This window comes from Podarcis filfolensis (genome assembly GCF_964270895.1).
Source record: "Podarcis filfolensis genome assembly, chromosome: 9".
NCBI classification, from domain to species: Eukaryota; Metazoa; Chordata; class Lepidosauria; order Squamata; family Lacertidae; genus Podarcis; species Podarcis filfolensis.
This window is the reverse complement of record NC_139610.1, coordinates 29,662,894-29,690,285: the sequence shown is the minus strand read 5'-3', so window position 1 is coordinate 29,690,285 and position 27,392 is coordinate 29,662,894. Positions and strand designations below refer to the sequence as shown.

Below are 27,392 nucleotides of genomic sequence, written 5' to 3'. Positions count from 1 at the left end.
TATTTGTAAAGTAATAGAATAGTAAAAAAAAATAATCTATACATTATAATTTTGGGGGGAGGACTTAAATTTTGTATGTGCATGATGGGTAAGGTAATGTTTCAGGTTTTTCTTTTTTCTTTTAATAATGATGCTTTCCTTCCAGATATGCTAGCACAGGAAATAAATATTTGTGTATTTTGTCTGTCTATATGTTTCTAAATGCCTGTTTGATCACTTTACGCTTTCCATCAAAGTTTAGAATTTTGTTTGCAAATACCAGTTAGCAGTCAGAACTGCAGATTGGAAAGAAAATACCATATAGTGACCAGAAAGTGGGAATGTGAAGAGGAAGAAGCTCACAGTTCGATCTTATGGATTCGTAAGAAAAATTACATGTAAAAATGAGCATAAAATTACCTTTGAAGAATGTGCCTGTTGATCACTATCAGAATATATACCTCTCTCCACAAACTCTGTGAAAAAAACTTCAGCCAGAAGACCCAGGCAGTTTGTCCTTGTTCCTCTTTTTTCCTAGAAAAAAAGAAAGAAAATAAACCCACCTTTATTCTTGGAGAAGAGAGATGAAAGCACAAGCTCAAGGTGATCATATTATGTAATTCCATCCAAAGCCAAGTACACTTTTCTGCCAATCCTATCAAACAAATGGGCACTGCAATTCTGGAAGACTTTTGTCTTCTGCAGTGCCTCCAGAGGACTCAGTCCCCAGACTCACTTCAAGCACTGTTTCTTCAGTTTTCTCATTTTCCTTTACGCAAGTCTTGCAACACCTGGTTGAAGAGGATCGGAACAAGAGCTAGAAATTTAAAATTCATGTTTGACAATTTGGGTATAAAATAGTCAGCATATGCTATTCAGTGTATACTATAGCTCTTTTTCGAGCCCATTTTCCCCTACCTTAACATTTTGTTTCATTTTTGGTATGTACGTATCACTACAGTATAACAAAGAAACAGAAGACAAGAACATTAGTCATATTACAGAAGTCTTTTTGTTGCAGTTGTTGGATGTCCTTGTCTAGTAATTATTCTCTTTTTTTCTTTAAGGTTATCTTAGAGTGTCTTTCCAGAGAAGTCTCTGTGTGGAGGGTGATTGCCAATTATGTTTGTTTTGTGTCACATATGCATAAAGCTGTGTTTAGAGCCCCTCTTAATATACAACACATTTTGAAATGTATTGATTTTAGTTTCTTTGTGCTTAATTTCTGAAGTGTGAGCTGCCAGCCTCAAATATTCCTGGGTGTCCTTTCTGAGGGTATGCCTTCTTGGCAGATATATACATATGGGTACAAAGAAAAAAAATGGAAATACTAGGTTTGTGATACCTCTTTGCAAAGCCCAGATGTATACAAGATAAGAAGTGACATTTGCACAGAATTTGCACAGAAATTTCACAGACCTCCTGGACGTTTGCATGTCACAGACTTTTGGTTCTACTGTTTCATATCTCTCAAGTTGTGTATCTGCCCACTGAGTATTGCATTTCTTGCATCTATCAGTAGGCTCTGTTCCATGAAACTTCATGCCACACTGCAACTGTTATACAATGCAATCCTATGTATGTTTACTCATGCACACTGAATCCCATTGTTTTCAAAGGGGCTTACTCCCCAGTAGAATGCATTCAGGATTGCAGCCACTGCTGTTTTTGATAACCAAGAGCTGGTCATCATTGCTTAGAAGTGAGGAAAATTTCAGGACTGAGCTCTTTTACAGAAAGCTGGTTCAGTAAGCCTGCAATACCTTCCATGGATACCTGGGATTAAGTCCTGCTAAAGTCAATGATGGGAGTATAATTGGATAGGGTTGTGTTATTCCTCTCAGTAACCCCGGAAGGTAGCTTCCAGGCACTAGGCACTGCATTACAACTCAGCTTCTTCTTAGGGAAGTTATCATGAGTCATATTTGACTATTTTCATACTTACCTTAGTATAAATTAGTTAGTATTCCATTTAATACCTGATATGTCACATTTTCATACTCCTATGTCCCTTCCGCAATCTCTTCCTGTTATGCATTCTTTCATGATTATGTGAAATGACACTCCGCTGCCCCCACTTTTCATTCTCCTAGCCCCATGGTATGCTCCATTTCTCTCTTCCCCCAACCCTTCTCCATAGCCCCTTCCATCTTGCCTTTGAACCAACCTACCAGCTGTGGACATTCTATGCTGAATATCTCCCACTTGCTCCTTTTTTCCTCCTTGTTCTACACTCTATTTCCTTTTAATCACCATTGCCATTCCTCCCATACATCTTTTTTTGTCAGCCTACTTACTCTTTTAAATGATCTGGTCTACCCCATTACTACATCAGTTCCCTCATTATGCCTGCCTCTTGTCTTAAACGAAACCAGATGCCTACCAGTGCTGCCACCCCGCCTCCACTACTCTAAGAGGAGAAGTGCCATTCCGCCACCGAGGCTTCTCCGTTCTTGCCCACGACCCGTTTGCACGAGTATCAGTCATCCCTTCCCACCTCCTTTTCTCCCTCTCCTTTCCATTCCACAGGCTCCTTTGGAACAGGTTCCTCTTTCCCCTTGACTCCATTGACACCTGCTGGCCTCGGCTCTGAAGCCCCGCCCCCTTCCTCATTGCCATTCTCCAAGCGGCGCTCCTTCACGCCAAGAGAGAGAGAGAGAGCCCGCTCCGCGGTCACGTGCCCCCTCCCCGTCCGCTCCTGGCAAGGGTTTATGTGCCCCATTCACGAGCGTTACGCGCCAAGCCGAGGAGTGAAACAGTGGTGTACCTTTAAGGCACGTGAGGGAGCGAGGAGCGCGAGAGAACCCCTGCCGCCACGGCACTAAAACCCCTCCATTAACAATTGCAAACTCGCCTCCTCCGCGACTAAAGGGCGTTCTGGTGGGAGCGCTCCTCCTGAGGAGGTTAATGAGGGAAGCGGCAAAGACCAGCGGCAGCCTGGAGCTTGCCGGCTAAGAGGAGGAGGAGGAGGAGCAGGGGAAAGAGAAGCTGCAACCAGCAGCCTTGGGAGGCTGTGGCAGACCGTAGAAGCCGCTCGCTCCACGCCGGTTCCATCTGCAGACTGCGCGCGTGTCTCGCCTTGTCCGCTCAGCCCTCCGGTGCTGCGAGAGCGGCTGCCCTCCCCTCACAGGCACCTGGAAGGAGCTGCTGCTGCTGCTGCTGCCTAAGCCACGCTGCTCGTCCTCCGCCTGCGGCCGAGCCCTTTCGCTCCTTAGCCGCCACCGCAGTCGCTTCCTTTTTACCCCTCGGTTTCCCACCTCGCCCTCCCCGCCCTGGGGAAGGGCAGCTGCCGCCGGCCACCGAAGCTGCGGGCGAGCACGGAGCAAGCTGGCGGGACTGACTGAGGTGGGCGGGAGAGCCGCGGCAGGAACTGAGGGCGCGCGCGAGAAAGAACTGTCTGTGTGAGAGGAAAATCTAATATTGGCGCCAAGAAGCGAGCCTGAGGACAGCCGCGTCTTTGGGGAGGGGGGCGCGCTCGCGCAAAGCCATAGGATCGGACGGCGACGCTGGCCAGGCTTTACTACTGCTGCTGCTGCTGCTGCTCTTCGGCGTGACCGACGCGGCGAAGTTCGACGCAAACGTGTTGCTCGCCGCCGCTGCCGCCGGCAGCCTCCACCTGCCAGCCCCTGTGGTTGTGGCTCCCGCCGCGCTGCCTTGCTGGAGCCCCGGCTGGCGCCATTCCGCGAAGGTGGGCGTCACTTTGCCTGCCCTGAGGACCGAGGACACCCAGGTACGCTCCTCTTTCGGGCTTCGCCTGTTCTGGAAGGGCGCGCGGGACGACGGAGCTGGTGTTATCTTTCCTCCCGCCCCCCTCCTCCCTTCCTCCTCCCCTCCCGTTTGTGTGTCAAACTTTGCCTCACACATGGCGGTGACAGCTCCCCCCCCCCTTTCTCTCTTCCTCCTCCTTCCCCCTCCCCGCCCCGCTTTCCCAGATGGGTGCGACTGCCCGAGGTGAGGGCGTTCGGGCTCGAGGAGGAGCCAAGACCCTCCTCCGTTATAGGAGCCGCTCGAGCCCGCGATTATATAGACGCCTCGTTTCAATAACGGGGCTTCGAGGCGTCAGGTTTTCCTCGTCGCTTATTTTGCTCCGTAGAAAGAGTTGAGCTGGGTAGGTAAGCAAGTTTTGAAGCTGCAGGAGGAGAGGCCAAGTTTGCCCTTGCTGGCTGCCTCTCGATCCCGGGAGGCGAGGCGATTTTGTACCTTAACTTTCACCGCCCTCGCCTCCCAAACCCTCAACTGCCTGACACCTCAGCAGTCAAGTGATGAAAATCCTGCAGTTTTAAGTAAAAGGCTCCTTTTTCCAGGCTTGCATGGATCCAGGATTTGAAAGAAAATGCCGTTAGGTAAACACACTTTCGCTTTGAATGTATCGTATTAAAAACCTGTAACGGGTTTTGAAGGTTTGTTTTGATGCGCCTCGTGTAAAAAAAAACTTGCCAATAGACATGTGTTATTTTTAAATGATCATTTCGCTTGCTTTGGGTTGTAGTAAAAGGCTGCGTGTCTTGCGCCTCTATAGTGCTCTCTATGCAGATTATGCTAACTGAAATCTCTGCTTCCCTGAGACTGTTTTTACAGAAAATGTCAAGTCCTTTTTTCTTTAATTTTAAAATGCTAGGTAAATATTTAGTAATAAGTTGGACACAAGGTATCCAAAGATTGCTGAAGCCACCTGCTGAATTGTTTTATTCCCGCCCCCCTCCTCAGTGCTGGGAGTTAGTTGTTAGCGTTGTACAGACATCCAGCAGATGGAGCAATGGAAAACTGGTACAGTTTCTGCATTATAATAAACGACCGCTCTCTAATCATAGCTAAATAAAAGGTTATATTGCATACTTTCCCCAAAAGGGGAGGGGGGACTTGCCTGCTGCTAAAGTTCGTGATTGATGGATCTTTTTATTTTCCTTTTTAAAAGGTGTTTATAATAAATTGCTGGTAGCATGTAGTTCGTAGTTCTGCTTTTTCTGCCTTAGGTGTATTTCTTTGGTATTAATGGCTCCCATTTGTGGGTGTGTGGGTTGTTTTTGCAATGCACAGTGAAAGACTAAATGGTTTGTAGTTAGGAAGGTAGCTCTTTGTGAGTACATGGCTGTAACTGTTGAAGCTACAAAAGGCTGTCTACAATGTAGACAGGTATAATTGGAAAATGTATCAGTTTGCTGCAGATAGTCTCAAGTAATTATACTCATTAAATGGTTAATTCAGTATTGCAATGGAAGTTGTCCTGATTGCGAATGAGCAATGACAGAAGTGTTGGTTGCTATGCTACAGCAGTGCGAACTTTTAAAAATAAAATTTTACTAAAGACATTAAAATGTTTATGGTTGGGAATGAGTTTTGGTGGTTCTGTTGCTCAGATAAGCTCTGTAAAGATGGCATTCAGCAGGTTATACCTGTTACAATTTGGCATCTGTAATATTCACTGTGGGTGCAACTCCAGAGACCCTTTTTGGCAGTTCCTCACCACCAAAACATCTTCTATGGCTACAAGTTAAAGTTTGATTTTATAATTGGTCTGCACTTGAATATAAATTACAATCTAATGTAGCCAGTTCCAAAACTGTAACTGTTTTAAAGCATAATCAAGGTGAAGTTTGGTGCCTTTGTATACTATTGATTTTAATCATGTGCTTTAATTTTCCATTGATTTTCATTGGACAGTAGAATGTACAACTTTGGCTGCATTATGCTCTTTGTTAGCCATATTGATAATTTCCTATAAACGAGTGCTTATTGTGCCTCTTAGTTGGGCATTTACTATTAGGGAGGAATGTGGGTTAATTTTTGTTACTTGATGAGTATATGTAGTAGAAGGGGCAATGCAGAAGAAACCCATTTTGTTGTTAAATTTTCTATTTGCCTTCTAAAACTTTATTTGTCACCATTTTGTGTTAATATACATGTTGTATTCACTTATCCAAAAGTGAAGTGGGATATTCAAAAACAAAGTTTTAAAGGTGTTTGCAAAACATAACCCTACACTACATTGAGGACTGCTGGAGGGAATAATGCATTATTAAAATAGATTCTTTTTCAGGCTTGATGTGTATTGTCTTATAACCTAAAAGCAAATGCCTTTTTAAAAAAAAGTTTTTTTGGGGGGGGGGTTGGTTTTATAGATGTAACTATGTTCAAGCATTCAGAAGATTCTGTCCTCACTGATGTTAGCACCTCTTGATCATCTTAGATGCAGCTACTTCAGCAGGGTGTCTGTTTATCTGTTGGTCTTTAAGATTGGTCTCCTTTTTGTTGCAGTAAGATTATGGTTCAAGAGCTGATCTAGAAAGCTGTTTTAAAACAATTTGATTTAAGTATATTTGGTCTCATTGAAATCTAAATCAGCTTCATTCAAAGTAATTGCCTATTTGGGTCAAGTTGACAATTAAGTCAAGAGTTCTTAAGAAAAAGCAAAGCTTCTACCATCTGGTTAAAGTAGATGTTCCAGGTACATATTTATTTCTGTTCCTTTATTGAAATACTTCCCCTTGGGTTTATCCTCAGCTACCACCATGCCTTTTCATGTACACTGGAAGCTGCAGCTATTGTGGCACCTATAGGTGTTTGTTGTTGCTCATACTTTCTTCTAGGTCAGGAATGTGAAACCTATAGGCTTCCAGATATTGCTGGACTCCAACTCGCACCAGGCCCCGTCAGCATGGTTAATGGTTAGAGTTGACAGCAGTTGTAGTCCAGTAAATATCTGTAAGGGCACAGATTTTCCACCCTAAGTGCTGTATGCAGAGAGATGGTCAAAAGGAAGCTAATGGGTTGCATATTCTTGTGGGTGATTTCATTGGCTTGTGTTGGCTTCTCTTAGTTTTCAAAATGCAATGCATTCAGAGGTGTATTTCTGTTTTTGGACTAAACATAATTGGATCCATGTATTGGTTGTTTAGAATCCTGCACAAGTATTGGCTACCATGCCAGAGATGGTTGTGAGAAGCGTCAGACCTAGTATTGTAAAATGTCATTGGTTGGAGAGGTCATATGTAGCTCTGAACTTTGTTCTGGAGAAGCTGCATTCCTTTAATTATAGCAAATGGAGTAAAAGTTGGCATTGCTAGGTAAGTCAAGATGTAATTAACAATGGTGCCTTTCAATTTGATCAGTATATATTCTAAAATAATACATATACTTTTTAAACTCCAAAATCTCAATCTTAATATCTTTAATGGTAGTTCTGTTTCATTCTTCATGTTAGATGTTTGCTTTGACCACACAGTAAACCTATAATAGCATAAGCAATTTTTTTATTAGAATATAGGACAATCTGACATAATGTAACTTGGATTTTGACAGTGGGTGATTTGCTGTTCATTATTACATAAATGGAATTGCCTGTGCTAAGATGAAAATGGAAAATACACATGTTATTATCCAGCATGTTGACTACTTACTGCCTTCTCTTGAATACAAGGGAACTATAGCTACAAATGTTTCAATTTTTTTAATGGTTGCTGTATGCATTACGAGAACTATTGTTTTTATTTGAAGATGATAGCCCACATAATCCTGAAGCTCCTGGTGAGTAAATCACAGCACCTAATTTTCCTACTATAAGCTAAAGATTATATTTAATGTGTTGGTCTGAGTGATTACGGCAGTGTACATTTTCAATCAATTGATATTAAAGCCTAGTTGAATCTAGATTATTCTCGATTAAAAGGCTAGAGGACTATGCTCTGTTACAAACCTCAGTTGCCTTACTCTAGAGATGCTTGGGAACAACATACTTCTGCTTAACTGATATGGAGCAAATATTGTGATAGTTTCTGATAAAGGTCCAGAAGAAGGTGGTGGGGGAGGGGGCTGCATTGGAAATAAGAGTCACTGAATTTGACAGGGCTTACTTCTGGGTAGACATGTGAAGTATAGGAACACACTGCAACAGAAGCATTGCTGATCATAGGGTTAGTTACAGTGCTCCAAAAATTTACACCAGGGAATAACATGTCCTTCTTGAGGTGTTTCACCCATGCTCTTAGAGATGCATATGTAGAATGTGAGGAATAATTGCTCACTCCTGCTTTGGTATGGCTTCATGCACCACCCAACTCGTAGTTGAAAAAATAACATTTCCTTTTCATGTGCGGGGTGAAAGGCTTTATAGTTTTGACCAAAATAGTTACTCGTTTTTGTAAGTACAGTCATACCTTGGGTTACAGATACTTCACGTTGCATTTTTTTGGGTTACAGACATGCCGAAACCTGGAAGTACCTGAACGGGTTACTTCGGGTTTCGGGGGTTGAGCATGCGCAGAAGCGCATAATCGCAACCCGCGCATGCGCAGACGCGCCACTGCGGGTTGCGAACGTACATCCTGCACAGATGATCATCGCAACCCGAGCATCCACTGTAGCTGAGCATAGAAACCAGACAGAGCCAATGACTTGGAGATTTCCTAAAAATAATCTGACTGCATGCATATGATAATATGCCTTCACTGTGCAAATCCCTAGGAAGTCTAATTTGCGGGGGAGCAAAAGTGGAGATATTTCACACTAGCATTGTCTCAATGCTTCTCTGAGACCTACAGTGGGAGCTAAAGGGAAGCTGGAGGCAAAGAAAAAACATGACAGAGATGTAACATCCTGAAGTAACTAGAATTCAGGTGGGCAGGGCACTCCAGCAGCAAAGGTAGGTCTAAGGGTGAATGTGAGAGCTTGAACTATACTCAAAATAAACTGGAGAACTGCCACTTTAACCTGGTCAGACACTTTCTATCCAGGTAAATGATAGAGAAGGAACATTATTTAAGTACGATTGTTCATGATTGATTGCATTCTTTTTTTATCGAGGCAACTGAATATTGCCTACTATAAATAGCCCAATAGTAATATGCAACAATTTTGTACGGCATGCTAAGGACAAATATCATTGTCCAACATGTAAATCCAAATTCTATGCCAAAAATTATGCTGAAAATGTTGCATTATGAAAAGCTTCTACAATTCTTCTTCTTTATGCGTACTTTGAGCAATGTTTAGCTTTTTAAAAGTAGCCTTAATGTAAATCATACAATTTATGACACTAAACTAAAACATTGCACTTTGACTTGAACACAATTAAAATGGAGATTGCAGGCAATTGAGATTTCACTTAGAATAAATTATGCAGACAAGAACAGTATGCATATGTGTTCTAGTTTTGCATACTTTATATCAAGCTGGTGTTATGGTTTGGAAGACAGAAAATCAATGGAGACTTTTAGGGAGGGACAGATAGGTACAGGGCATAAAGCAAGGATGGGGAACCTCAACCCTCTCTAGCTGGCCCTCCCCAGACCACACACCCTCCTGAGTTGCACCTCCTCACCAGCCTGCTTTGCACCTTTCTTGAGTATTTTTGCCTGGCTTGAATAAATCCCTCAACTCTGGTTATACTTCTTGCTTGTCTGGATGGAGACCAGAGAGGGATGTGATACTGCGAAGAACTAGTCTGCTGTTCAAAGCTAAGATTCATTCCTCATTCTGCTCACTTTTCCTTCAGATCATGCCCACTTTTTGTTCTGGACCCACCCATCATGTGGTCCATGGAAAGTTGGGAAGAATGGAATGTAGTCCTTGGGCCGGAAAAGACCCCAACACCCCTGACATAGAAGCTTTCTGAATGGACAACTAGAGTCGTTTTCAGATATTGCTTGCACATGTTTTGACTATATTGCAATGTTTATAATCACTGGAAACCTGTCTTTCAGAAATGAGGGACTGACACAATCTTGTTTGTGTTAAAATTTACTGACATTTGTGCAAATCTATTCAGGAGTTGATTCTGAAGATAATAACTTTTGACTATCTTCATTAGCAAACGTAATGATGAAAATTACAGATTGCTTTAGAACTGGATTGCACCTTCCTATCTGTTCCTTCTTTATTCCTTTCACTGACATTGAAACAACACGGGAAATTATTTTGAATTCGTTAACAGGGGGAATAGTTTTGAATTCAAGGAGTAATGTAAAAAAAGGTAAAGGACCCTTGGACGGTTAAGGCCAGTCAAAGGCGACTGGGGGAGTACTCAGGTACTCAAGGAGTAGCTAAAGACATTGTACAGGTTGCTCATGAACTAGCTTTTTCAATTTATCTCTTCAGTTTATTCTTTTTCTGCTGAAATTTTTATATAAAAATAGTATGTGTGTGCTATCTAAAGACAGCTGGGTTTGAACTCTTACAATCTAGAACTCTTGAGGATGGATTCTAATGGTTTTTAAATGTTTCAGTGTTAATTAAGAGATAATGTGAATAGAATAGTCTGTTATGACAGGATAATGATTTCTTACAGAATGTAAATTATGCAGCTTAATTTTTTTTAAGAAATAGAAGTGCTGTAAATGCAAAGCCAAAATATTAGCAGTTGCTTCTGTTCCCATTATTTTCTTAGAGCATTGATTCACAAACTATGGTGGATTAGGATTTTTCTTGCATTTTCAAATGATATGTTAAGAATATAAGAAGTGTCTTGCTGGATCAGGCCAAACACTCATTTAGTCCAGCACTTCTGTTATCACAGTGTCCAACCAAATACCCATGGAAAGCCTACAAGCAGCAAGCAATACAGTAATCTCTGCATCTGTGATTTCCACCAATTGGTATTCAAAGTGGAGGTAGAACATAGTCATCACAACTAATAGTCACAAATAGCGTTATCATCCAAGTTGGTAGCCAACACCACATCTAGTGGGAGTGAACTCTGTTGTTTAACTATGTGCTGTGTGAAGTATATTTCAACGTTTAGCTTCATTCCCTAAGTTCTAATATTATGATGGAGGGAGACAACCCTTTTTCTATCCATATGCTCCACACCATACATAATTCTACAGAACTCTGTTATGTCCACTCTCACTTGCCTTTTCTCTAAACTAAGAAGCCCCCATTGTTCTAACCTTGCCTCACAGGGAAGTTACACAGTTGTCGTGATGATTTGGCTGCCTTTTCTGAGTCTTTTCCAAATCTATAATATCCAGATTAGTGGCTGGTAGTTCAACTGCATTAACACTGCTGTACTGTACATGAATGGTAAGACTGCACTGCCTATGTGGGGGCCAGTGCAGCCTTACCATTCATGTACAGTACAGCAACTACCACATCTATCACTCTGCTATTTTGCTGTGGGGAGGAGGGTGGCAGCTGGAGTAAGAGGAGAAGACGGGGGGGGGGAGAAAGAGCTGTGAGTGGAGCCCCCCCTTCCAATTGTTTGGATGCCCTGGGAAACTCAACAAGCCTACTTTGCATGGAACTACCGTAGGTGTGGAGAGAGTAGCTGAATGAGTACCTTCCACCTTGGGCCTGCTCATAAAAAGCAAGTCTAGAATGAGAGACTAGGGTGATGTCTGCTGTTTCCAGGAACTCTTCTTGTTGTGAGACGTTTGGGGATGAGCTGAGAGTTTGTTGGACCCTGAATGAGAATCAAGAGACTGAGATGGGAGTGTGTGTCAGAAGGAAATTGAACTGAGATATATATGTGTGTGTGTGTAACTTTGTATTATTGTAACATTATTATATGTAACTGTGTATTTTTGTACTTTTGTTTTTGTTATCTGTTGTTGCTTCAGTTTTCTCTACACTACTTAGAAATATTTTTAAATTAAGAAGTAAGAAATGGTGTGATAATCATATTTCCTCCCATTGACATTTGCAAGGAATTAACTACTCTAGCCTTGCTAGAACACCTATCTCAGGGAACACCTATGTCAGGGAACCTTTCTATTGCTGTATGAGAGTGGGTGTGTCTGTTTTCCAGTGGTACAAGTAACATCCTGCTAGCATAATACTCTTCCCACACCAGCAGAGCAATGCTTAAACTGCTTCAGCTGTCTTTCTGCTATTGGTCACCATTTTAGATTATTTTGATGGCTGTTGGTTTTAACATTTTAAGAGCCACATTGGTGTGTGCCTGTTTGTTTGTTTGTTTGTTTTCAAACTCTGCTATATAAATCCTAGTAGTGATGGAAAAAGTGATTGCTTCATTAAGCTTCTTAGATATATTGGTAAAAAACCAAAATCTATCTCAGCCTTTATTCCTCTCAAAACAGTCTGAGAGTTTATGTAAGTCCTGTCAGCACAACCCAAATCGGGTTAAAGAGATGCACAAGTTGGCTGTACTTAAGATTAAGTGCATTCTCCCAAAACCACAGGAGACCATGGCTCTCCTTGATTCACAACCATCTTTTACATTAAAAAATGTAAACATTAGAAATATTTATTTACTTACCTAGCACATCAGTTCATGGTGCTTTACATGGATGTCCTTACCTCGAAGAGCTTACAATCTAAAATATTAGGCTCCTCATGTATCAATCTAGTATTGACATCTTTTTTTTTTTCCTTACGGGGCTCCTTGGAGTATTACCAGGTGCAGTGCGTAAGAGGCAGAAGTTAACAGATGCTGTTTTTCCCACCATGGACATATATTGATGGGGGAATAAAAGTCCTTTTCCAACTTCTGCCTGTCATGCAGTTGTTAAAGGCATAGGGAGCCCTGTCAGGGGAAAAAAAGATGGCAGCCTTGTATATCTCTTTACAAAAGAAAACCCTGTCACGTTGTACAAAGAGTACTTGTACGCTGTTGGTTATGAATGGGTAGAAAGGAGGGATGAATCAAATATGAATTTCCCTGAAGGCACATACTATCATTAATAATGTCTGTGTGTGTCTATAGGGCTGACAAACATGCCCAGCTGTACTTGATAGTTCTTTCATCCAGTCCTCTCACAATAGGGACCATCATATGCACAGTCATTTCTATGACAGTTTATTCTGTTTTACAGTAGAAAATAATGGCAAAACTGGAGCTAAAAAAAAAATCATTCTTCTAGGTCTAACACTGTGTAACTTAGTTAACTTGACTATAAATATTTTGTACAAGGAAAGCAAGAGGGGAACTATTAAGATTCCAAAATGAAACTTCATCACAGAAATGCCTTGTAATTCTTAATATATCAAAAGCCTTGTAGCTGAAAGATGTCCCAAGTTGCCTTGCTGCATACATTAATAAATTTTGTGACTGCCATTATCGTATTCTGTGAGAGGCAAATGTGGGATGTTCATTTACCTGTAGGTTATGTCATCTAATAATTTTGTTAACAGGCTGCCAGTACGTGATTGGACATCTAGCACTATTGTAACTAAGACTGTCTTACAGGGTACTATGCAGAATCTTTCAGAAAGCCTTTCTCCCACAACCCCATGGCTACAAAATACCTTTTTACAGTGTCACAGGATTCATGTACTTTCATCAAATTAGCCTACTCTGTGTGAGAGAGCAGCAGTCTAAACTGGCTTAGTACAACATGTTTAGAATATTATGTTTACCAATGTATCCATATCTCTAACTTCAAATCCTCTCTTACTGTTTCTATAATCAAAACAAAAGTAACCTGAAACATGTCCTCATAAAGCAATATGAATAAGTAAGTGATTTGCTAAAAATGACTAACTGCTAGGATTTTACTTTTCCCTCTGACAGAAGTTTTCTGCAGCTGCATGTTTCTCTACTCCTTAGAAAGTGAGAGGAATGAAATTTTGGATGCTGGTAGTGTTTTGTAGTGTTTTCAAGGCATTGTAAGCACACTACCAGCAAAGCAGCATCCCTAAGACAAAACAATGTGAGACTTTGTCAAAAGCCTTACTGAAATCAAGATACACTATGTCCACAGCATTCCCCTGATCCATCAAACTAGTAATTCTATTTTTAAAAAAGACATCAGATTCATCTGGCATGACTTGTTTTTGAGAAACCCATGATGAGTCTTCGTAATCACAGCATCCACTTCTAAGTACTCACAGACTGTTAAATTATATGTTCTAGAACCTTTCCTAGTATCAGTGTCAAGCTGACTGGTTGGTAGATACCTGGGTCTTCTCCCCCCCCCACCCCAATTTTTGAACATTTGCCCACCTCCAGTCTGCAGGGACCTCCAAGAATTCTCAAAGATTATAGACAGAGGCTCTGAGATTACATCCTCAAGTTCCTTTACTACCAGGAGTCCTCAAACTTTTTCAGCAGGGGACCGGTCCACTATCCCTCAGACCTTGTGGGGGGCCGGACTATATATCTATATCTATATATCATCTATATCTATATCTATATATCTATGTATATAAACAGTGGTGGAGGGACGATGAGCGGTGCACGAAAGGGCTCCAGAGAGAGGCTGCTTTAAATGGTGGCTGCTCGAGAGGGGTGCTCTGCCAACCACAGCTTCTATGTCTTGTGAGTGGCAGGGGCTGGTGGCGGGACGATGAGCGGCACGCAAAAGGGCTCTGGAGAGGGCTGCTTTAAATGGTGGCCGCTCAAGAGGGGCGCTCAGCCAACTGCAGCTCCTGTGTCTTGTGAGCGGCAGGGGCTGGTGGTGGTGGGTCGACGAGTGACGAGCAAAAGGGCAGCAACGAAACCCAGTCCCCTTCCTCCTCTAGGCAGGGCAGGGAGAAGCTAAGAGGATGGAGGGAGGGAGGGAGGGAGGGAGGGAGGCGCTGCCGCCACCACTGTCATCATGTGAGGGATAGGGAAAGAATGCGCGCGTTGGAGATCCATGCAGCGATTCCCGGACCATCCGTGGGCCAGATTTAGAAGGCAATTTGGCCTGATCCAGCCCATGGGCCTTAGTTTGCTAACCCATGCTTTAGTACCCTTGGGTGCAGCTCATCAGGCCCTGGAAATTTGGATTCATTTGAAGTTGCTAGGTATTCCCTTACCACCTATTTTCCTATCTTGCAGCATATGCAGCTCCCTTCTTGCATCATTTATTCTGTTATCACCAGGTTGGGCACTGCTTTCCTTCTGGAAAGCACTGGAGAAAGTGTTGAATCTTTTGGTTTCGCACCTTAGATGAGATTTTCAGAGGAATGGTAATATTGGTATCTGTATGAGTTTTCACAATTGCACACCAGCCAGTAGAGGAAATCATAACTGATATCTGTTATACTGTGGTAAGAATGGATGGGAAGCTCACTTTGGGGACTGTGCGCTAGATTCACTTTTGCTTTTGGAAATCTATACTGATTGTTCAAGCATTGATTTGGTGCAAATTTGTTTTAAGCTAGTGTCTAGCTCAAATCAACAATGTGCAAGCACTTGTGACTGCAATTAACAGTAAGTGCAAGTTTCCATCTTATATTTGTAATTTTGGAAAGCAAAATGTGTTTTTAATTCTTACTTGTAAACTAATAATTGCATGATTTTCACTGTGACAGATACGGTTGGCAATGAGTCAGATTTCTACAATGAAGCATATGGTCTGGTCTCAACCATATAAGCAGCCCTTGAAAATAGTTTAACATATAATTTCTTCTTGGAAACAAATAATTAGCATCTCCAGCAAGCTATTTTGCATATATGTGTGCACATAATGAAGTAAGTAGACATTAAAAAGCCATTAAGGTTATAAGCAGATCCATAAAAGCAAATTAAAAATAAAGAATTAGTCATAAGTAGTCAGGAAAGAGTTCAGTGGGGTTTGAATGCACAATCATACTCTTGACGTAAGAAATAATGCTTGTCCCCAAATCTATCTCAGGGAAGAAAGGAGCATTCTTTACTTTTAAGTGAACTACAACTTGATTAACTGAGTAAAAAACATGCAAAAATGACAGCTCAGGCTACATTAACCCAACCCAGTAGCAACCATTTTTATTTTTTATCAGAAACAGGCTCCCCATTATTGTCATATCTTGCCTTTCCTTGGAGCACGGAGGAACTTATTTGTCCTCTGTAATCCTGTAAGATCAGACAGCATCTTATGAGGATGGTTTTCAGTTCCAAGGTTCCATGTATGCAAGAAAAATTGTATATGCCCAAGCCCTTGGAGCTGCCCCATGGCTAGTGGGTATGGGGAGAGAGAGTAGCCCAAGTACTCCTAGTGCCCATACACCACACAGGACTTGTCCAGTAAACAAGGTGAAGAGCTTAAAAGCTCCTTTTGTGCTGAGTAACCTAAGCAATGGGACGCGGGTGGTGCTGTGGGTTAAACCACAGAGCCTAGGACTTGCCAATCAGAAGGTCGGCGGTTCAGATCCCTGCGAACGAGGTGAGCTCCCATTGCTCAGTCCCTGCTCCTGCTAACCTAGCAGTTCGAAAGCACGTCAAAGTGCAAGTAGATAGGTACCGCTCCGGCGGGAAGGTAAACGGCATTTCCATGTGCTGCTCTGGTTCGCCAGAAGCAGCTTAGTCATGCTGGCCACATGACCCGGAAACTGTACGCCGGCTCCCTCGGCCAGTAAAGCGAGATGAGTGCCACAACCCCAGAGTCTGTCACGACTGGACCTAAATGGTCAGGGGTCCTTTTACCTTTAACCTAAGCAAAGCTGACATAAAAAGAGACCATAAGCTCCTTGCCTTACTTAGGGGGCAAGGCCTATTTGGCTTGCTGGCTCTGGAAGGCCAGGGATGCTCACATGAAAATTCATGACAACTTGAATGTCCCCACAATATTTCGCGAGAATATCCTCAGGCTTGGATTTAACCTGCACAAGTTCAACCCACCCACCTCCAACTGTGTATGGTCAAAATTGTGAAAGTTAAATGAGCATAAGATGTGATTTTACTGTACTGAGTTTCAATTGTTTCATCTTCCCCTGTGCTCGCGTGTTGTCTTCAAATACCTTACTATTATATCAATCTACTGCTAACTTACCTCTGGGCTGGTACTTGGACTCATACTGTGTCCTGCATGTAGACTTTATGACAAGAAGCCATGATTAATAGTCTTGCCCTCCATGAATTTTTCTAACTCCTTTTAAAGCCTTCTAAGTTAGTGGGCGTTACAGTGTTTTGATAGTTGTGGATTCCATAATTTTAATGCTTTCTGTGTGAAGACATCCTCCCTGTGAATCCTGTCCAGTCAGTTCAGTTGGATGATCCTGAGTTCTAGGAGGAAAATGTATCTCTTTTCACACAATGTACAATGTTGCAAACATCTGTCATTCACCATTGTACAGTGGTACCTCAGGTTACATACGCTTCAGGTTACAGATGCTTCAGGTTACAGACTCTGCTAACTCAGAAATATTACCTCGGGTTAAGAACTTTGCTTCAGGATGAGAACAGAAATCGTGCTCCGGCGGCGCGGCAGCAGCAGGAGGCCCCATTAGCTAAAGTGGTGCTTCAGGTTAAGAACAGTTTCAGATTAAGAACAGACCTCCGGAACGAATTAAGTACTTAACCCGAGGTACCAATGTATTCTGTGGTTGCAACACAGATTTTTATTACAGGAGTTAAGATATTGGCAGATATATTTTTGTTTCAGTTCCCAACAGTGCCTAACATGGATTTTGCCTCCCCCCCCCCCAACCCCACAAAGCTGCAACATACTGAATCAACACATTGTATTAAAATCAGCATTATTCTCATGATGATGGAACATGCAATACTAGTTGTCATTGCATTGAGTGGTGACAAGCAGAAGGATAAGTATAGATATTATAGTATTATAGAACAGTAGCCGAAATGTACCCTTGCTTTGTACAGTATGTTGTGTGTTAATTTTCATTATTAAAATTGTCAAAGAACCTTAATAATTGACTTCCTTTCTGCCATAATATAGATTTGAGCCTTGAGCTTTCACAATATGCCACTGTGTTGTCAAACAAACATTGCAGAGGAAGTGAACTGCTTTTACAGCACAGTACTGTTGCTTCTTCAACATGCTGTCAGCAGTTGACAAAATACCTAAACAAAATTATAGAAGAATTAGCAAACATTGATCTTGATCTGGATTGCAAGCATGTATTTTTTATAAGATGTAACACACAAATATTGTGTAGCAGTAATGGGAAAAGGTAAAATCAGATCCAAGCTTTTTTGCTTTTGGACATATGGTTTCTATGGATTGGTATTTTTGTCATCCGTCAGCCCCCAGATTTAGAGATGGAAACAAGCCTTTTACTTGTTTCACTTTCCCTTCTTCTCTTTCTGCAATAACTCAAAAGTCTTCAACTTAGAATAGTTTCCCAAAATGTCAAAGCCAGGCAACTCTGATTACTAAACTAGAACCATAAAACAGCAATTTGAAGTTACTTCAAGATGCTGGCTTATTCCAAACATGGTAATCAGTTTCATAGATGTAATAGGAAACTGGCTAATTGATTGGAGATGCTTATGTTTAACTGTGGTACACCAAAGATCGAAAGAGTTATATGTGTGGGAACAAGGATTGTTGATATTTTGGCTTATTGAACTAGCTCTGAGTGCATGTGCAACAACTTCTGCCTTCTTTATCTTGAGTGAAAAATCTGGACTGTCACCAACCATCTGGATGAGAAGAGCCTGCCATAAATACCCTCATGTAACCTTAATACAATGTAAAATTTTATGGCTTGCATTGTAAGCTACTTTGGGAGCCAGACTTGTCTAAACCAGGCTCTCAGGTCCATCTGCAGCAACTTCTGTCATCATCCTCTGGATGTAAGAGTCATTTAAAACTGGTTATAAATAAAAGTGATAGTCTATAAATCATACTGTTGGGAACTACAGTGAAGGTCTTGGGAAACATCACAATAGCATCTACTCCACAAAACACATTAATTTATATTCTCTATCTGTCACTTGCTAAATGAATTTGTAGAAAGTTTAATGACAGCCTTTATACTTCATATTGAATAAGTTATTACTGGCCCTCACCATCTCATTAGCAGGAAAGTCACTGCATTTCTGATCCCTCCACCCCTTTGTAGCTCTACACTTCAATATTTTCCATTATGTCAGTTGAAAATTGAGAAATTTTCAGCTAATGTGGTATGAAATGATTGAATTTAAGGGACAGTGATTAAAAAGATTTGCTTTCTAAAATACACTTGGCAGAAATGTAGTTTTTTTTGTAATATAACAAAATGGAACATGGATGAATGGAACAGAAACCTTCAGATTACAATATGATGAAATCAATGGCAGGCTTAATGGGAAATGACAATGAAAACTATTTTAAATATAAATATAATAGAAAATCAATATTAAATTACTACTCAGTAGTCTTATGTCCAATAAAGGGTAAATGAAATTATTGTTATCTGAAAGTAAATTTAGTTGGTGTGATTCTCAAAGAGCAGATAAAATGTTTCTACCATTTTTAGTACCATTTTAGATGTATTAACACACTGCTAAATTCCATCTTCCGTTATTAATCCTTCTCCCTGTGTTAGATTTACTGTGGGGTTAAAAATAAGGTTTAAAGTGATGGATTGACCATGACTTTCAAAGCCTGGCTGTTTAGAGCAACAGCTGTGTAACAAGAGGTTAGGAAAGAAATCTCTGCATATATTGAGTAAGTTCTGAAGGGGAACCTTGTGAAAGAAAGTTTCACTCATGCAAGGGAGTGGCACACACTTTACACTGAACAGTCCCAATGCTGAATCCTACTTGTATTCCCCAACCCTTAATAGTGATATTTTGAGGGGGCACTGGAGACTCAAGCAGGCATAAGGATACAGAAAAACCCAGTTTTGTGCATCTCACAGTGCTTAAGATCCAGTCCATTGTCTTGTATGAATCAACTTGATTAGATATATCTATGTATTCAAAATAAAAACACAGTAAAATGAGGAAGCACAACTTATTCAAGGATGCATTCTGATGGCTCTTTATTCCATCTTCCTGATGTTTCCTTACCTGTTAAATTTTGTATTTTGCATGCTCTTTCACTGACATAAAAGCCACTCATGCTAGATTCCACTGTATAAAGTGAATAAATATTAACAATAACAATTACTACTACTACTACTACTACTACTCTTATTTCCAGAAGTTCGGTGCTCATTTCTGTGTTTTCAGGGAGGGAATCCATTTGCAATCCCCTTAACTCAGAAAATTGTGTTGTGATTTTCCTGCAGTCTTCATGATCATACCTAAGCCTTAGTTTAGCGACTAACACAGAGAATGCTCTTTTGGGTTACCTTTTACCAAGAAGAGCCTTTTAACACCAAAGAGGGTCTGTAGGAAAGGAGGTGATCTAAATCATGTAGGGCTTTACATGTAACTAATACGAACTCCAATACACTTTTAAAATTATTAAAAAGTATTAATCTTAACTGATTCATATATACTCTGGTTCTAAATACATTTACTCTGAAGCAAACTCTACTGCTTTCACCCCAACACTTTTTTCAAGTACATGAGCCTATGCTAGCAGACTTAGGGTCACATAAAAACTGGCCAGAGAAGTAATAATGTTGAAATTAGCTGAGACCTGACCTTTCAAACTGTTTTGTGACAGATACCATCTGGGCATACAAGTAAAGGATATAGAAAAAGGTGTTAGACTTGTCTTACCCTTCTTTCTTTAGTGTGATCATTCGATATAAAAGAGGTTGCTGGAAGTTCCATTTCCTTTTACTATATGTTAAAGGTGCTGAATGTAACCTTTGTCACTGCCTCTTGAGAGCTCTTACACAAAGCCATTTTCATCTAAATTGAAAGCTTCTCATAGTCAATAATCACTTTATATAGAGGTCATATATCTTATCTATTGGTTCAGCTATCACATTAAGGTGCTTTATTGTAGAGAATTCTTTTAGATGAGCTGCTTGATCTTGTTTGGTTAAAATCCAATGGTGTAGTGAATAAGTCACTTAATATCTACATAAAGTGGATCTGCAGGCAAGTATGATTAAGTCTTTTCCTGATATTTGCTGTTCCATTTTTTTTAAGTACTTCCAGCAATGCAGCAAATGTGTCTGACATTTGGTTTCCAAAGCAAAATAAAAATAAAAATTGTAATTCTTATCAGAGAACCATGAAAAAGGAATGAGTACTTTTTGCAAAGCTTTAACTTTTAACAACTTTTAAGCTGTGCATTTCAGCTTGGAACCCTGTGAAAGCTGCCTACGTAATGCTTAGAATGGTGAATGACTGAACATCAGCTTGCTGTTGGAAGGTGCTAAGCTACTTGGCAGCAGTAGTTTTGAAAAGCAAGTATTTCTGTTAACCCGTTCCCTTAACACCGGGAAACCAGTTGGTGCTCTGAACCAGGTTCTCTGTTCACCAATCATTCAGCTGATGTTTTGGAAAATATCTGTGTGAATTTGACCTTCACTAAGCTAAATCAGGTTTAAGTCCTTTATCCACCTACCTGGGGGTAAACCCCACTGAATTCAGTCGGGCTTAACTTCTGAGCAAAAATGTATACAACTGCTGTATCAGAAGCAAAGTTATTTTGCCTGTCTTCATATGCCAGAATGATTTGTTCTATCAAAAATATAGTTGGAGGGAAAGGATCTAGAATGCTTTCCCCATTTGTTTTTTTAAAAATAGAATAGCCTTACATTCAAAATGTCATCACATTTTGGGCATGGATGACATTCAGAGTAAAAAAAAATCAAATGGAAGATAAGCAATGCTCAGAATTAACTACTCAGCTGTTTTTGCAACTAGTCCTTGAGGTAGGTAACGTAAAATTATAATACAGTTAAAACTAATTTAAAACAATACATTAAAACTTCGGTAAATTTAAAACATGGCACATAGCTAATAAAAATAAGCATATATCCATTTAAGCCCAAATATGTTACAGAAAGGGAAGGGAAATATCATGGCCAGCTTGCTAAAAAAATTAGGAGAGCATCCCTTGATAGAAGGCTTTTGCTCCCGCTTAACATATTTCCTCTCTTTGCTTGATATACCAGGGTATGAATATGAACTCTCCACACTGAATCTAGGTGGTAACATAGCTCTTGAAATGCCTTTAAGTGAAAAAAGAGACCACAGTAGGGAAATTGACAGCGAGTATTAACTCAGATATTGAGTTGTGCCTAGGATTTTCAGCATACTATTATTTGATTTGCAGATAGACTTGTTTAAACCTTTCAGACATTAAACCTTTATTCAAAGGAATGGTTTTTGCTGCAATCTACTTATCTGGGAGGAAGCCCCACTGAGTACAGTCGTATGTACTTCTGTGTAGTAAATAAGCATAGGGATAGGATGAAAGGCTACATGTTGAGAATATAGAGCCACGAAGGCATATTGTGATGGTCAAATTGGAACCTAGAACTGCATGCCCACTTTCGTATAGTTAAACAAAATTATGGAAACTTTATTGTAAAGATTATCCTGCCATGGGAGTTTAATTGTCCTCTTGCTTCTCCCATATTTTGCTATTCTTATCCTTGGTCTGTCATTTTCAGATCCTATTTCTGATAGCATGTCATAAAAATAGACCTGGTTTTATCAATGGAACTCTGACATTTTGTAAAGCTATTTTATAAACTACCCAAATTATGTATAAGACCTGAGTAACTGATTTCATTACAGTGAATTTGTCAAGATTTCCCACACAGCCGTTTGCTTTTGCCAGAAAGAAAATAACATACCTACTGTTTTCCCACATCTTTGTCGAGTAATGTTTTCTGTTGTGACAGCACTGGCCAAATTTGTTAGTTTTTATGACATTGATGTTCTGTTGTTGAACTTTCTGTGTTGCTAGCTGCTGTGTGCTTATGCATTCTCCATTAGAAGGGCTAATTCTGGGCCAAACTACTTATTACATTAAAAAGTGTGCTTTACACTGCTTTTTCAGCAGCTGTAATTCATGTTCCTGATTATTATTATTACTATTATTGCGAGTCCACATGCTAAACCCTGTCCCCGGAGCCCACCACCCAGAAATGAGACATGACAACAATGTATGGGATTAACATTAGGCCACAACTTTATGGAATAAAAGTTGATCTTTTATATTGATGTGTAATTTTAATTCCATAAAACTTTATTTTTTATTGTTAAGTATACAACTGACAATAAAAAATAAAGTTATATGGAATTAAAACTACATATAAATATAAATATAAAAGAGCATACTTTTAACATTTCCATTTAATTTACTCTTCATGCTATCTGAGTGGAAACAAACAGTTAGAACTTGCAACTGATATGGTATAGTTGCTTCCCATGCCAATACCCATGGCCTCCTGGGAAGAAGCATGTGTGGGATAAAGGTAAAGGGTAAAGGGACCCCTGACCATTAGGTCCAGTCGTGGCTGATTCTGGAGTTGTGGCGCTCATCTCGCTTTACTGGCCGAGGGGGCCGGCGTACAGCTTCCGGGTTATGTGGCCAGCATGACTAAGCCGCTTCTGGAGAACCAGAGCAGCGCACAGAAACGCCGTTTGCCTTCCCGCCAGAGGGTACCTATTTATCTACTTGCACTTTGACATGCTTTCAAACTGCTAGGTTGGCAGGAGCAGGAACCGAGCAACGGGAGCTCACCCCATCGTGGAGATCTGAACCGCCAACCTTCTGATCGGCAAGTCCTAGGCTCTGTGTTTTAACCCACAGCACCACCCACATCCCATATGTGTGGGATAACTAGCCTCATATAACCAACATGCTTAAGACTAATCAATCCATTAAGACATTAAAATGATAGAGTAAGCTGCCCTGCCAGGCTTAGTGTACTTTGGGAGGAAATGGATAATCAAGCCTATTGTTCCCCTCCTCAAGGTGTGAGGGGGTATGAGCTCCAGTTCAGACCTCGTGGCTCTCATGAGCCACTCATATACAAATAATTTATAAACTTTCACCACTTTGGAACTAAACCATGTTTTACTGCCTATGCATTTTTTCTGAATGCTGTACGGAAAAGCACATAAATCTGACCTTTTGAAAGTTTGTAAGTAAACCATTTTTCACTTACCAAACATGTGGTCTTTTTCTATGGTAGGGGAAGAAGGAAGTATGAGAGCTCACAGGGGCTTATTTTAAGGGTCTAACTGCCTATATTTCCATGTTTTACTTTTGTGATTTTAAATCTTTGCTGGGGTTCTTTCACCAAAGAGTACTTGCCTCAAACTTGGATCCTAGCATCAAATCCAGGGAATTCTCCTTTTATACCTATTTTTCCCTTGCCACCAATTGCATGTTGGTATGAGAATAACCATGTATGTTGCCCAGATAGTGAGAGAAGCAACCTTGTAGAATCAGCTTTAATATCTGGATTGTATAAGAATTTGTCCTTGATCTTTTTTAATATGGGGAGCCTGGGTCTCCCTGTGCAGGACCTGTTGTAGTGAGTACCGCAACTGAAGGTGGCAATGGGCACAACTGAATCTCACTGACGTTACCTGGGCTTCTGATACCGTAATTGATTTAGGAGCACAATTGCCATTCCGCAGAAATTCTGTACCTGCTCCTTCAGAAGGAATGAAATCCCATCCAGAGCTGATTTTAAAAAAAACAATTCATGGTGCTGGGAACTATCCATCCATTCATCCAGAGGGTCTCTGTCTTGCTAGAATTAATTTGTAGTCATCCAGTTGGTAGCCCTCATTCAGCCCATGACTTGTATCCAGGCACTGGATTAGGATATGAGCAGCTTGTCCTGATCCAGATGTCACAGAGAAATAGAGCTAGTTAAGATCAGCATAGTAGTGACACCTTGCCCAGCATGTCCTAGCAGCTTCATATAAATATAAAATAGCAATGAGAATAAAATTGTGCACTGTAGCATTCCACAGATAAGTTTCCAGAGGACCGAGATATGGGTATTCAATACATCTCTCTGGAACTGTAAAACTGTCTACATCTCATAGAGATGGTCCAGGAAGGCACCATGGTTAACACTATCAAAGTTTTCTGAGAGATTCAGTAGAGTCAGCAGGCAAATACCCTCACTGTTCCTTTCCTGAAGGTTATCCTTCAGGGTGGCCAAGGAAATTCGTTCCCAAGTTTGATCTGTATCTAGACTGGAATAGGTCAAGATATAAACATATTGGGGACAGAGGTAGAGTATTCTCCATTGTAGCATCCTGAACGTTGGAATTTGTTCCTCACAGAGATGTAGTTGTCACTCTCATTGGCAGCTTTTTGCCACCAACCTTTCCTTCAGGCCTTTGACAGTTGAACATTATTTGGAATGTAACAGTTGATATGGTGTTGCTACTGCAATGATATCATGTATGACTGTAATTTGCTGTTGTCCATGCATTAATACAGAGAAGTGTATGTCCATAGAGGTGTTCTGGGGTAGGTGATGTAGGTTTAGTGTGATGATCTAACTACAGAAATCTTCTAGGAAGAAGTCAAGCTTGCCTCATGTTCAACTAAGAATGAAGATTTCTGCCATCCTCTCTGGAATCTATTTCCTGTACATAGCACCTATGGCACCACATGGTTTCTGAAGTTCTAGGATGGTTATAAAATTGTGAGTCCTATAACTGTTGTGAGATCATAACTGTAAAACAAATTATATTCTTTCACATTTTCTAATGTTTAAGTGGCAGTTTCATGAAAGGATTAAAAAAATACCTATTTAAAGTGAGTGTGTTTGGATAATTCTCTAGTTAATACATTCTACTACTGATCAGTATTCAGTACCACTATCTTCCCAACTTTTTAAAGAACTAGATTGGACTCAATGTGCTTTGACTTTTGCCCTTGCTTCCTGCATCTACTATTGCCAGTTCTTATAATGTCCATTTTTCTCTTCTGTCTTCATCTTTGCCTCCATTATTTTGAACTTTGCCTCTCTCCCTCTCACCTGCTCATGTCACTTACTTCCCACTTTTTAAATACTTTCACTTACATTGTTTCTTCGCTATAGCCTTCAAACATTCCATTCCCCCTTCTTTAAAATCTTATTTGACCTCTCAATCCTTTCAATTATCCAATATATTTTATACTCATTGTCTTAAAAGTTACAGGAGTGTATCTTACCTGCTAAGTCTACAGTCCTTAATCTTTCTCATGGAAGTGTTCCCTAGACTCCTTCAATCTGCTCCTGTCCTTTTCATTCTACTGAGAGCAGTCATGAAAAAAATCAGAAATGATCTTCCGGCTTCTAAATCTCAAGGTCTCTATACTACCCTTATTCACAAATTTAAGGTCCATTTTACTAAAAAATATTTAAGCAGGAAACAAGTCAATGAGGTAGTGGGACTGTTGGAGAGAGTAAAAGGTGTGCTAAAAGAAGGTTGCAGAAAAATAATTGTATATCTATTTCCATTAGAGTTGTAGGGAAGATACCAGTATCTGTATAGGCTTCTTTAGGGATTCTGAAGAACTGAGGCATAATTTCTGGCATAATTTAAAATTACAAAATCTCTAGTTCTGGAAGGCATGCTCCTTTATACAGAATTTGCAACTTCTCCTTAAAATTAGCCTCTGGTCTGTAGGATTGGAAAGTCAGTATAATGATTAAGAGAGAGGAAGATAGCTAGTATGGGGTGGGATCTAGGCTAGCTAGCTTAACATCTCTTTCAGGTATGCTGGTGAAAAAAGTTATGTAAGCAAGCGTATTGGGGATCAGCTCTTGCTTATGGTAAACTAGATTCAAGTAGGTAGCCGTGTTGGTCTGACGCAGTTGAAATAAATTAAAAAATTTTAAAAAATGTCCAGTAGCACCTTAGAAACCAACTAAGTTTGTTCTGGGTATAAGCTTTTGTGTGCACGCACACTTCTTCAGATACCTGGGCTTAAGCAAAGTCCTGGCCCACTTCTAGAGTTCTTAGTGTGTCTAAAAGCATGCAGAAAGGAGTGACTGGTGATAGCCAAACCCTGCTTGTGGTTTGTTTCTCTTCAAACAAACTACAATTGGTAGCCAAGTTTTGTTTGTGGAGAACCATGAGCTTGGGTTTGGGCATCGCAACAAGCCAGACTCAGGTCTTGTTTTCCAGTGGTGTGGCAGCAGTAGGAGCAGAGGAGGAAAGCAAAGAGAACTGTGTGCACACCATAAAGGTAAAGTAAAGGGACCCCTGACCATTGGGTCCAGTCGTGACCGACTCTGGGGTTGTGGCACTCATCTTGCTTTATTGGCCGAGGGAGCCGGCATACAGCTTCTGGGTCATGTGGCCAGCATGACTAAGCTGCTTCTGGTGAACCAGAGCAGTGCACAGAAACGCCCTTTACCTTCCCGCCAGAGTGGTACCTATTTATCTACTTACACTTTGACGTGCTTTCGAACTGCTAGTTTGGCAGGAGCAGGGACCGAACAATGGGAGCTCATCCCGTCGCGGGGATTCGAACCGCCAACCTTCTGATCGGCAAGCCCTAGGCTCTGTGGTTTAACCCACAACGCCACCCGCGTCCCTCAGTGCACACCATAGGTTCACATTAAATGATAGTTTTTTAAAAACTATAGTTTAATGTGATGTGCAAAGTGGGCTTATGCATTTTATTTCTCATTTCTTTCCCGAGTATTCCTTTCAAAAACAAACAGTTTTCTTATAACAAACTGAGTAGGAGGTTTGTTTACATAAGTAAAAAGTGTTCCTATACAAACACCAACGCTTAACAGAATTTTTTAAAAATACAGTAAAATAACTTCAGCTATTTCAGAGAGAGAGAGAAACTTAAGGACTCAGAACAGGAGTGTGAACTCACAATCTTGAAGAGAAGCGTAGCAAACCAGTTGTTCCTTAAGACTGTGAGGCACTATAGCTTGGAGGAATATGTTCTCCTCTGTATTATTTGTCAATAATTATTAATGAAGAT

General features: G+C 40.6%; 2 protein-coding genes across 30 annotated transcripts in view; one reads left to right on the top strand and one right to left on the bottom strand.

The window, feature by feature from the left end:
• Positions 1 to 3,219, bottom strand: part of LOC310770508 (uncharacterized protein) — a gene marked incomplete at its 5' end in the record, with an annotated part of 776,471 nt that extends 773,252 nt beyond the window's left edge. For 5 of the 6 annotated variants that reach the window (XM_083631426.1, XM_083631424.1, XM_083631425.1 and 2 more), the window contains 2 exons: positions 400 to 513; positions 2,477 to 2,701. In XM_083631426.1, coding sequence (XP_083487552.1) covers positions 400 to 513; positions 2,477 to 2,701 — 339 coding nt within the window. Of the gene's footprint in view, positions 1 to 399; positions 514 to 2,476; positions 2,702 to 3,113 lie in introns of those variants that run through there. The other variant, XR_014552197.1, reaches the window with a different exon arrangement.
• Positions 3,220 to 3,602: 383 nt separating this feature from the next.
• Positions 3,603 to 27,392, top strand: part of TENM3 (teneurin transmembrane protein 3) — a 1,278,808-nt gene continuing 1,255,018 nt past the window's right edge. For 8 of the 24 annotated variants that reach the window (XM_083630944.1, XM_083630939.1, XM_083630936.1 and 5 more), the window contains exon 1: positions 4,002 to 4,322. The gene's annotated coding sequence lies outside the window, so the exon portion shown is untranslated. Of the gene's footprint in view, positions 3,710 to 4,000; positions 4,323 to 27,392 lie in introns of those variants that run through there. The other 16 variants (XM_083630945.1, XM_083630925.1, XM_083630926.1 and 13 more) reach the window with 5 other exon arrangements.